Source organism: Delphinapterus leucas, chromosome 17, assembly GCF_059928025.1.
Source record: "Delphinapterus leucas isolate spDelLeu-1000000601 "Yukka" chromosome 17, BTC_Dleu_Yukka2, whole genome shotgun sequence".
Taxonomy (NCBI): Eukaryota; Metazoa; Chordata; class Mammalia; order Artiodactyla; family Monodontidae; genus Delphinapterus; species Delphinapterus leucas.
This window is the reverse complement of record NC_143145.1, coordinates 74,379,757-74,392,014: the sequence shown is the minus strand read 5'-3', so window position 1 is coordinate 74,392,014 and position 12,258 is coordinate 74,379,757. Positions and strand designations below refer to the sequence as shown.

Here is a 12,258-nt window from a genome sequence, read left to right as displayed (position 1 = left end):
CAAGAGGGAGACAGCTAATGGCAACGAAGCCCCGAGATCAACTCCCTTCATCCATCCCTTCCATCCCTCAGTGTGCAGAACTGTAAATTCTCCCAAGGGCAAAAAATGCTCTTTAGTGAATGTTTTCCTTCCAGGGCTCATTTGGTGGGGTGAGGGGTACCTCTTTTCTCCTTCCTCTGGTGTCTGCGGAGAGCGTGCTGTATTGTTACAGCTCCGTGCTGCCTTCCTAACATACCTCGACTGCTCTGCCACTGAGCAGAGATGACTGCATTCCTGTGAAAGGATTGCCCATGATGGACCTGCCCAGCCGAGTTTCCAGGGCTTAGACCCTTGGCTGTGAGTCACAGACCACGCCCCAGTCACTTCTCAGGCATTGATGACTGGCCCAGGGTCTTGGCTGTACTCTCTTTTCCAGTCTGGAATCCATAATGCTTAAGCTCTCCAAGGGCCTGGGGTTCAGGAAGGCTAAGCAGGGAGCAGGCCAATGCTTGGGTTGAATCTTTCTGAATAAACGTTCTACCCTTGACCTCGGCGCTCCTCCTTACACCTGTTTCCAGCATCTGGCTCTGATTCGCTGACCCAGCCCAGCAGGTGCGGGAGAGACATTGGTGGTCACCCACTCAGTGGCCTCAAGTCTAGCCTTACCCTTCTCACCCACATTCCTTTAAGGCAAATGGCTTTCACTGTGGAGGCTCAAGGCTTCTTTTGGATTGACCTAGAAAGACTGGCATTTACCATGCATGGTAACCAGATCCTTCCATCAGGTTGAATTTGTCATTGGCATTCACGGCGGCAGAGAGGAGTGGGGGGGCCCAGGTGTGGGGCTGAACACAGTTTCCTCACTGCCCCCAGCACCTCCTTGCATGCTGGGCATGTGGCTGACATGTCCACAACAGCCTGGCCCTCAGGGTGAGGCAAGGCCATTTCTAGGTAAAATCGTATCTGGCAGGGGTGGACCTGGAGCCATCAGCGCCCATTAATGTCTCAGTTGCAATTCAGTTTATCCAATCAGTTACTATCACTTGGATAAGCCTGAGGGAATGGAACGCAGGACAGTTACACTGCAACGGATCAGAATCGTGGGTGGTGTACACGATGCTCATTTGGGGAAGGACAGAGGCTGGCACCTTACAGAGGCCCTGGGAAGCTTAGAGGCAGCCTGAGGGCACTGGTTACTCATCAAAATGACCTGGCACACAGCTCACTCTTTTATTTTAGGCTAGCAAAAAATAATGCCTCTTATAAATGTGGCTACCCTGTCTTATGCCAGAGTGAATATCCGGAAAGCGTCTGTTTCGTTTTGTTCAGTCAGTGAATCAAGTGGGCCGGGCCGCATTTAGGTAAAGGGGGCTACTGGTGTTGCCCCCAAGCCCAAACAAGAGCATTTCCTCCAAAACGGCACCCAGTTATATCCCCTGCGCTAAGTGTCCAGGGACACATTTGGCCTCAGTGAAACGCCGAAGGCAGTTCCACGCTTTGATTGTCAAGAATATCGCCACAAGAAGCATGTTGGCTTTTTAAAAATATTCATCCCATTTAGCATAAAAATCAAGCCAAAGACTCCATTGAGTATTATCCTCTCTTTTCTTTGACACCTTCCTACTAAAAACTAACCTTCTGTTAAGAGCAGCAAGCTTGTGTGCCTTTAGAGACCAAGAAGGTACGATTAATGAAAAAGCAGGTGAGGTGAAAGAAAAAAGTTGATAGAAGCACAAATATAATACATGATATTGTTTGCTTTCCTCTTAACTTACTTTGAGCATAGCAACTGTACAAGCACAGTGGCAAATGACCGCTGAAAACAGCCTTGCAGCAGGGGAGGCAAAAGGGAGTGGTGAGCACTGTGGAAAACTCTGTGGGAGAGTGCATCCCAGCCCAAAGTGACCGTGCTGCTCAGCCCTTCCTGTAGGTTCTGGGTTGCTAAACTTCTGCTTTGCCAAGAGGACCTGCTAATCCAGATTTTAATGGGAAATCTCCTGATTAAAAATATTGTTTTTAAAATTGTGGTTAAAAACACATAACATAAAAATGACCATCTTAACCACCATTTTTAAGTGTTCAGTTCAGTAGCACTGAGTAAATTCCCACTATTATGCAACCAATCTCCAGAACTTTTTCATCTTGCAAAACGGAAACTCTATACCCATTAAGCAATACCTTCCCATTGCCCCCGCCCCCTAACCGCTGGCAACCACCATTCTACTTTCTGTTTCTATGAATTTGACGGCTTTAGATACCTCATGTAAGTGGGATTGTACTGAATCTGTCTTTTAGTGTCTGGCTTATTTCACTTAGCATAATGTCCTCAAGGTTCATCCATGTTGTAGCATGTGTCAGAATTTCCTTCCTTTTTCGGATGGAGTAATATCCCATTATATGTATACACCACATTTTGTTTATCTATTTACCCGTTGATGGATACCTGGGTTGCTTTCACCTATTGTGACTAGCGCCACTGGAAACATGGTTGTACAGATATCTGTGTGAGTTCCTGTTTTCAATTCTTACTGAATTGCAGAATCATACGGTAATTCTGTGTTTAGCTTTTTGAGGAATCGCTATGCTATTTTACACTGGTTTACATTCCCACCAACAGTGCACAAGAGTTTCTATTTCTCCACACTCTTGCTCCTAATTATTTAATGTTTGCAACTCATTCAAGCCTTTTTCAAAATACCATGCACAGTTCAGGCCAAGCAAACACTGGCCAGAACCTGGAACTGTCCTATACACAGAGAAAGATATCCACAAGCCTCTGGCAGAATTCATGCTACTTTATCCCCATCAGCAAGAAGTGGTTCTCGATGACATAACAAGGATGATGCTTACGCACATCACTCAGCCCTAAGCAGGAGCAACTCTCACCACCTGCTCTTCAGGGCAGGGAAAGGATAGCCTGGCATCAGAATCTGACACTTTTTTTTTTTTTTCCTTTCAAACAGCATTTGATAGTAACAGGAAATAAATCAAAGGAAAATAAAAGATTTTGTGTTTCTGAGTGAGTCTGGTTCATGGATACCCAGGATTTCTGGTCAAGTTCATGTGAGAAAAATGGTCTTTCCTTTAAGCAAAGGTATATCATTCCCTTCAGCTAGTCTCCTGTGGATCTTGACTGAACTGGGTCTCCCAGTTGAGATGGAAAATTCTGCCTTTCTGTTCCATCTCCTGGTTTTACTTTATGACTAAAACTCACATTTCTCAACGTATCTGAAGCCCCCTGCTGATAGAGCAGTGTTAAATGATGGTTGTAAGTTTGTTCATTTGTTACCTGAGGAAAGTGTGTAAAGTTTAGAAATAATATTGGACCAACAATCCTTTCTTCCCCTTGGCACACATCTCAGAAAAGACTGCAATGCAGGGCGAACTCAAAAGCAGGTAGAGGAGATCAGTGCTTATCATTCTCTGTCCTTTGTTCAGCTTCAATGAGACATCATTATTCCCAAGAAACAGCACTTCCTGTGATGAAGGAGAGCCAGCATTTGGAAAACTATTTAAAGGAATACATATATACAGTTCTCTTGGGGAAGGCTGTAGGGAAAATGTCTGCTTATGATTGAATGGGCTGTGCTTAAAGAAAGATTTCTAAATTTTTAACTCATTCTTCCTTTATGAGAGAGCCATATATAAAGTTGGGCCACGTGGAGGCACACTGGACTGGGTGATGAGTGACCATGATTACAGCATGCCAAAGGAACTAAAACTTATACATGATGGAAAGATGAGCATCACAAATACTATTGTCTTTCTTTACTGGGGCATCTTGGCTGTTGTATATCGTTCCTCACAAACAGTCCCCAGGTGTTTCTGTGTGGCAGAGGAGCCTCTTTGCTAATATGAGAAGAAAAGGAAGGAAGGAAGGGAGGGAAGGAAGGGAGGGAGGGAGGAAGGAGGGAAGGGAGGGAAGGAAGGAGGGAAGGGAGGGAAGGAGGGAAGGAGGGAAGGAGGGAGGGAGGGAGGGAGGGAGGAAGGAAGGAAGGGAGGAAGGGAGGAAAAGGAAAGGAGGGAGGGAGGAAACGGACATTTACGAAGCAGTTAATAATAACTGAGTCGTGTGCAAAGTGCTTTAGGTGCGTTACTTTATTTATTCAGCCCTACAACAACCTTGTGAGATAGGGTGTCACCTCTATTTCACAAAAGAGAAAACTAAGGCTCAGAGACGTTAAGTGACTTGCCCGAGTCATACAGCTAATAAGTTGTTAAACTGGAATTCAAAACCAGGCTAAGCCTCTTTGCATAAAACTTCCTTGCTGAGATGGTTCGCGGCGGGGTGGTCGTCAAGTTCACATAAGTAAAACCAGGGAGATGGTATAATCACCTATAGATACTCAGGATAATCTCCGCTCTTAGCCCCCTGCTCTGGCAGCAGCCTTTCTTCTCTGAAAGATAGCATTGGTCCATATTGTTTGGAATCTAATAACTGACTGAAAACATGAGAGTGTAAAAGTAGCGAACCCAAACTATTTAATAGCAAGTTTTGAAGGCTGTAGGGTATTAACAGCTAAAACATTGAAAATGGAAGATAGATTTTAATTTCAAGTATAAAAAAAAAGCACTAAAATATATACAGATTCCAAAAGCAGCCGCAAATGGCTTGCAAGCCACCAGCAGTGTCACAAAGATTCCGTCCCTCTGCAGAAAATACCTCACCCAACTCTAGTTTCACCCTTCAGATATTTCAGAACAACTGTCATGGAAGTTTCCTCTAGATTAGAAATTGCCTTCAAGGAAAAGAGGCTACAAAATGAAGCCTGATGGTCTGTTCATCTAGGCAGAATTCACTCTTCACTCATACAGAATGGCCAGAGAAAAGTACTTTACACATTAATGATATGCCTAGATCACTTGGGTTTTTTCAGGATTCGCGAGAGTAAGGTGACTATGACGGGGAAGAGAAGAGTTCAGCACGAGCGCATAGGCACCGGCATCTGTCAGGACGATGTTTATTCCATGTCAACTTCAAGGACATTGAAGTGGCTAACCCATTACCAACAGAATCTAGTAACAGCCTTTTAAAAAAAGCCCAATCGGGCTTCCCTGGTGGCGCAGTGGTTGAGAATCTGCCTGCTAATGCAGGGGACACAGGTTTGAGCCCTGGTCCGGGAAGACCCCCACATGCTGCGGAGCAACTGGGCCCGTGAGCCACAATTACTGAGCCTGCGCGTCAGGAGCCTGTGCTCCGCGACAGTGAGAGGCCCGCGCACCGCGACGAAGAGTGGCCCCCGCTCGCCGCAACTAGAGAAAGCCCTCGCACAGAAACGAAGACCCAACACAGCAAAAATAAATAAGTAATAAACTCCTACCCCCAACATCTTCTTTAAAAAAAAAAAAGCTCTATCACACTTGATGTCTCAACTATTCCTTTATAGAAATCTACCTGCTTTAGTTTTATTCTACTGTGGCTAATATGATTCCATGGCCCTTCTTAACTTTCTATCAGGGCATACATGGCAGGGGGAAGGATAATCCCAAAGCCATAAGGACTTGGGAAAATTTTAGTGAACTTGAAACATCAGCACCCAGTATATGCTTAGGGTAAAGTCTGGTAAAATGCAGGACAAGTACTCTTTTTTCTCTTGAAAATAGTTTGAGTGGCAACAAAACAACATACTTGCTGAAGTTCTGCTTTGCCTGTGCCAGGTATTGTCCATTCATACAGCAGCTTCATAACATCACCCAGGGCTTCCGGGTTGAATGCATGTGCCTACCTCATTGCTTTGGTATCAGTGGCATTCTAATCCCATGGGATAACTTTACCAGTGAAGTCATCAGAATGTTAGTCTGTGTTTGGTAGTTCTCTGAGGAAGAACTCTTTGTCATGGTACCTTCAACGTAAGCAGTCTGCATTTTTACATCAAGTTGCATTTCAGCAAGGCTTCTTTATGATTGTCCCTCACTCCACTGAGTGATTATTTTTTAAACTCAAGGCATCCTAAATAAATTTCACTTATGAGATTAGATAGATCAATGACTTCAAAATCATAACTTGTATCTGTCTGGTATCTATAAAAGATAGATATCTCTTTAGGAATGTCTATGTAATTAGATTTTATTGCCTGGAGAAAAAAGTCCTTTTATTCATGATTTGCTCAAAACTAAGCCTGCAGTTTTGCAAAAATTACATATATATATATATATATATATATTCTTCACATGCTGGTAGAAATTCTTACTTTAGCAGTGGAGAGATTATGCCATGCGATGTAGTGAAGTCATTTAAATCAGGATTTTATTTATTTTGCAGATTTTTCTAAACCCAAATTCCTACTAGTTTTAATGTTATTTTCATCTCAGTAAATCATGTACAAGTGGACTTGAAAAAAAAAGTAGAATAGCCTGTACTGTTTCCCAAGGGGCATGCATTACTGTTGCCCCTTTTTAGATCATGAGTGTGAATTCCTTTCATGGCTCTTGGTCATAGCCAAGATAACCTGAGCTTGCTTTCCACTCCTAACAATAATTATGTCCTATATAATTATTATTATCCTTTCTCCTCAATAGAAAAGTGACTGGATCAACTCAAAAAGGACTGGCCTCTTTTTCCTCTGATGCAGATTTTCTTCTGTTGCAGACTGGATTTGAGGACCCTCCCCTCCAGGGACAGGCTGCAGCTTCAGGGAGTGGGAATGGAGCTGATTCTCAGCCAGCTCGCCATGTCTTCTCCTTTTCCTGGTTGAACTCCCTGAATGAATGATGTTCATTCCAACTGCTGCACCTCTGTCTGCCTGGCTGAGATTCACACAGGCAGCAGGGAACCTAGATAAAACTAATAGTATGCAGGTGATGAAAGGGACCTCTGAACGGGATTTCTACCAAAAATATCCTTTAATTCCAGATGACTTAGCTAACACATTGAGGGAAAACAATGCTTTGAGAAAACAGTTGCAGAAAGCATTGGGAAAAAAGGAACTTGATCTTACGCAAATCTTTTATTGTGTGGGAAACATTATGAAGGGTTTGTATGTGTGATATGTGTGTGTGTGTGTGTTTCAGTAACAAGTGGCAGGTGTTGAAAAATGTGGGCACTACTCTCTCATCTCTAATAGGCACTGTCTTTTGTTGTGAAATCATAGTAGCTCTTATTCTCTTTCCTCTTTAACAGTGCAGGTGGTCAGTGAAATTCAGTGTTAATTCAGAAGTGACTGATTTATCAATATATGGACAAAAGGTGAATCATTGACCAAAGATATGAGATGCTTCACAAAGCTTTCCTCTTTTCCACAATAGATGTCGCTGAATGGATATCCAGAAATGTTCTTTGACTCTGGTGATACTTTCATAGTCCAGAAGGCTAAAGGCCAAGGACACTTCTTGTGACACTTTTCTAATCTTAGTTTTAGATATGCAGATATCAGGCACTTTAACTAAAAAAGACTTTTCAACAGGAACTGTCATTTTCTTATGTATCCACTGAGGCACCAATCTGCTGAACCGTAGAATAACTGCATGTATTTAAATATATATATACACACACACGATACACATTATACATGTACAAATATATATATATATGTATTTAAATTATGCTTTATTTGTTCCACCATAATTTTGCCTCCTTCGAAACATAAGTTTAACTTTACTCTGTATGGACTCTTAAATAAATGCTGTTTTTAACAACTTAGCCTTACAATGATTTATTATGTTTCATATCATCTTATTAATCCACTAATCAAGTGAATTTGAAGGGTCTCAAGGGAAGAAGCATCCTCATCCATCCAAATTAATTTTGAAGTATTAAACACTCGACTGAGTTTTTAAAGTTATAACTAAACTACCAAAGGCGAGTGCATTGTAAAACGAATTAGGTGTGCTGTTTGATTTTAGAAGTGCATAGAGATAGTTCGTATTCCTAAGAATTAAAAGTGATTAGGGTTGGCATAGACATACATGAGGTATTTGTGAAGTTATTAAAGTCAAAATGTGCTTTATAAAAAAAATGTTCCCAAGGGCCATTTTACAGCAACTACATTTAGTTCTTTTAAGTGGAGGGGCTATTAAGTTTCTCCTACTAGAAGACACCAGTGGAAAATAGCTTAGAAAAAAAGATAATTAATGGTACCAAAGTAATCGTTTGATAAAGTAAGCCTTTCTCATGGGAAAACAATGCAGCATTTTGGCCCCTAATTGGAGGAAAGCCCCACCACAGCCCTTGTCCTCTTTTCTTTTCCTCCTTCCCCACTGCCCCCAATTATTTCACATCTTACAGGTAATCAGGGTTAGATGTTATTTCCATTGTGAATCAATCTTCCATCTATAGAATTACCAAGCCTTAGAACTGGAAACAACTTTCCAAATTATTTAACTTAACCTCCGAGGAGTAATCTGAGGTGCAGAGACGAGTCCAAGGTGGTTGCAGTGTAAGCCACTGACATAGGTTCGTGTTTTTAGTAGAAAATAAAATGCAAGGAGTTTTGTTTTCTCTTGTGCTGAAGTCAATTTGGAGGAAGTAAGGAGCTCAGGGTATATTCCCCTGTGAGCACTGAAGAGGAAAAATAAAGTCATGATTACCTTTGCAGCTTTTATTAGAAATATAAATATTCAACATTCTCTTACACAACCAAATTGACCAAGGATTGGAAAGCTGTTTTATTACTGAAACGTTTACAAGGAAAAGTTGGTTCAAAGAGCTTACAGATTTTGTCTCACCCACCCAAGAGAATGACATTCTTTTTGGCTCAAACCACAACAAAATCAATTGGGTGACTTCTGTCTGCTTCTTCAAAACATTTCCTCCTGGGTCTATACTCTCTTTAAAACACTGTTAAAGACACCTGGAAATAGAAACTATAAGTACACGGTACAAATTACAGGATGTTGCTGTTACTGCACGTGAATACACTTTGTGCATGCTAAGGAGTATGGGCGCTCTTGCTGTACATCCTCTACGTCTCAAGCTATATAAAAATAAACAAATGGTATCAGGGCAACGCTGTGGTACAGAATACTGCATTATCTTTTATTTTTACTTTTTGTGTTAAATGCAGAATCTTTCTGGCCAAACGCACCGTTTCATTTCCCAATAATCTCCATCAGTTTCCTGTTGCTGTGAGCTTGCTGCGCTAACTGCTCAGCCCTGGCCATTTCCAAGACTTCTCGGAGGAGGTGGAAGGTGAGATCCAGGGAGATGGGAGGTTCCTCGGCTCGCCTCTCCCTCTCCGGTGCCTCCTGGCGGCCGCCGAGGGCGTTTTCGGCGCCGCGTTCCACCGGACTCGCAGGGCTGTCGAGCGGGCGCCGGGGCAGCAGCAGCTGTTGCAGCAACGCGCGGAAAAAGTTGGCGGCCACCTCGTCCGGCGAAAGGCGGCTGCCGCTGCTGCCGGCAGGAGGCGAGGAGGCGGCCGAGAGCGGAGCAGCGGGGCTCTTATTGAGGCTACCCAGGCGGAGGAAGTACTCCTCCCCCATGCGGAGCAGGCCGGGCCGAGCCTGCGGCTGCTGAGGCTGCGGCGAAGGCTGGAAGAAATCCAGGGGCTGGGGGTGCTGCGAGGCCTGCCGGGCCCCCGGGACGGGCCCCCGGCTAAGGAGGGCCCTGCATGGCGGGCAGGGCAGGAGAGCCACCAGCAGGACGCCCGCGGACACGAGCAGCGGCAGCCGCATGTTAGGGGCGCTAGGTGCGGCACCCAGGTGGGCAGAGGGCGGAACGAGAGAGAGAAAGAGAGAAAGCAAGAGTTGATCAGAGTTGCGCTCAACTGAGAGGTGCACTCGGGGGATGGGGGGCTTCCTACAGGACGACACCCACAGACCTGGCTCGGGGGCTCGGGCGGGCGCTGTCCGCGGTGCTGAAGCGCGCAAACTCGGACTTCCAGAGTTGGAGGCAGGCTGAGACGGGGAGCAGGAAAAGGGACGCCTGCGGGGCTCGGCGCCAAAGCTCAGCCCCTCGTCAGGCCGGACTGACTCTTCTTACGAGACTCACGAAGGGACGGTCCCTGAGTGCCCTTTGTAACGGTCCCCCAAACCAATCCCCCGAGCTCTAGAGAAGACCTACAAATGTAAGATCTCACCTGTTTTACACATCTCCCCCCACCCCCACCCCCCCCTTTCCGGATGTTTCAGCGTTTTCCTCCGAACTGAGAACTGCCGCCTCCTCCTCGTCGTTTTCCATCCCTGCCCTTGCACCCTTCTCTCGGCGGCTGGGATGGATGGGGGGCTCATTTACGCAGCCAGCGAGGGATAACTCCCAGTTCGGGTAACGATGAGCAGCCGTCTAAGTTCGCTTTAGCCACATCCCAGCTACTATCGGAATCCTGAGGCACAGTCGGTAAACACACACACGCGCGCACACACACACACACAAGCACGCCTAGGGACAGCTGGCTGCGCGGCGCACACCGTGGCAGCTCAGGCAGTGCAAAGTTGGAGGCGCGTTTCCGTCTAGGCGCTCCCTACCTTCTGAGGCGCTTCTGCAGGTGAGCGGAGCGCTGCGCAGCTCTGCAGAGGAACGGCTCCGGGGCTTTCTCAGGGGTTTTCTTCCCTTCTCCTTTCTTTCCCCACTCTCTTCTTCTTTCCCTCTTCTCTTTCTCTTCAGTCTCTCAACGGACTTGGGCTCCGAGTTTCTCCACACCAGAGCCCGGAGTGGGATTTTATAGCGTCGACCCTCTTCAGAAACCACGCAGCATTTGCCTAATAAGCTGACGCTCTCTTGACAGCTCGATTGCGTGCTGCCTCTGCTCCTGCATAAATCACAGGGCCCTGCCGGGGAACGAGGGGCAGAATTTTTGCTCTCTCAACACTGAATCTCACATCCAATTATATCAACAGATATTTATCGCCTCCTTGGTGACGTCAATGAGCCCTAAAATGGAAGGGCTTCTTATGACTTGTCCATTGACAAAAATTCTTGAATGAGATTTCCCAAGTGTGAAAACATACTGACCTCTTACTAGGAAAGGCCAAACTGAAGGTCAGGAAAGAGACAGTGACTGAGAGGGGAGGGGAAGGGAAAGAGTGAAGGAAGGGAGGTCTATCAACACACGGTCTTGTGGGAAAAGCAGTAACCAGTTATGGGGGGGCTCTGGATCCTCCCCTCCCCTCTCCCACCTAACTTCTCTGACCAGCTGTGTCAGGCAACACCTCAGTATTGGAAAATATCCCTTTGCTAAAGTGTCCCATTACCTTTCTGCCCGGATAAGAATGAAGAACAAGGAGATGGGAGTGCAGAGACGTCCAGCTTTTAAGCCTCTAACTGCTTTTTCCTCCCAAGAACAGATGAAGGAATTACGAGTCTGCAGAGGCAAGACCAATAAGTCTCTTGAAACACTGCCCAAGTTTTTAAAATGATGCAAGAGCTACTCCCATGATGAAGAGGCACAAAACAGGTTCAGTCAGGAAAGATTTTAAGTTCTCCCAGAAACTCACTGTTCCTCCTTTGTCTCTTCTCTCAGAATCTGAAATTAATTTTGGACTTTTCTGTCTCCAAATTAGAGAAAGTACCAGTGAGAGGTGAGTGAGTTAAACGATCTTTATCTAGTTTACTCAAAGCAAGCCCAATGACAGAAGCATTCCTTCTAACTTCCTATTCTATAATGGGAAAGGCTTAAACTGCTTGATTACAGGGCTGAATTTGTCAGTTACATGTTTTCACTGATGAATATTGAGCCTGTAAAAGATAACCTAATTCATTTTAGTTCCAAATACTATTAATATCCATGATACTATCCACATCAGGAGCACCCAGGTTGTTGTTGTTTTAATTATTTCTTTTTCCAAATTCAAATGTGCTGCATGGGAGACCAGTAAATAAATAAATGCTCTCTGGCAGTACCACAGAATGGAATGCCTATAAAACCGCACTCAAATTTCAAAATAAATCGATACTATCATATAGGTGGGAGGCAGTTACCTCTAATTCAAAATTCAAAATTCAATTCCAAACTCTGGTGTCTATGATTCAATTCAGCTTCTATATAACCATCAGAGCTGTTTATCAGAAATTTCCTTTTCCTCATTCTGGGTTACCTCTGCTACTTCCTTTGTAGCTACTTCCTTTGTAGCTACTTCCTTTATAGCTACTTCCTTTGTAGCTAGCATGACAAAAGATGCAATGCTTATTTCAACTCCTATTTTTGGGTCTATAATAATCCACAACTGCTCTTAGAAACAAAAGGAAGGTAGAAAGAGAAATTCTGGCAGTTTCCAGAGAAGTCAGCCCATAGTTGGATCATTGCACTATGGAATGTAGTTTTGACATAAGAGAACAGAGAAAGAAATGTGTCTTCTGGGGAAGATGTGAGTTGTTAATAGAAGATCATAATTATGAAATTGGTTGAG

General features: G+C 44.5%; 2 protein-coding genes across 4 annotated transcripts in view; one reads left to right on the top strand and one right to left on the bottom strand.

Annotated features, from left to right (window-relative positions):
- Positions 1 to 6,691, top strand: part of TRIM55 (tripartite motif containing 55) — a 41,478-nt gene extending 34,787 nt beyond the window's left edge. For 2 of the 3 annotated variants that reach the window (XM_022595376.1, XM_022595375.1), the window contains one exon: positions 6,569 to 6,691. In XM_022595376.1, coding sequence (XP_022451084.1) covers positions 6,569 to 6,691 — 123 coding nt within the window. The remainder of the gene's footprint in view (positions 1 to 6,568) is intronic. The other variant, XM_089899073.1, reaches the window with a different exon arrangement.
- Positions 6,692 to 8,416: 1,725 nt separating this feature from the next.
- CRH (corticotropin releasing hormone) lies at positions 8,417 to 9,598 on the bottom strand. The gene has a single exon (XM_089899074.1). The coding sequence runs from the start codon at positions 9,586 to 9,588 to the stop codon at positions 9,007 to 9,009; it is 582 nt and encodes a 193-aa protein (XP_089755200.1). The 5' UTR covers positions 9,589 to 9,598; the 3' UTR covers positions 8,417 to 9,006.
- Between the last annotated feature and the right edge of the window lie 2,660 nt (positions 9,599 to 12,258).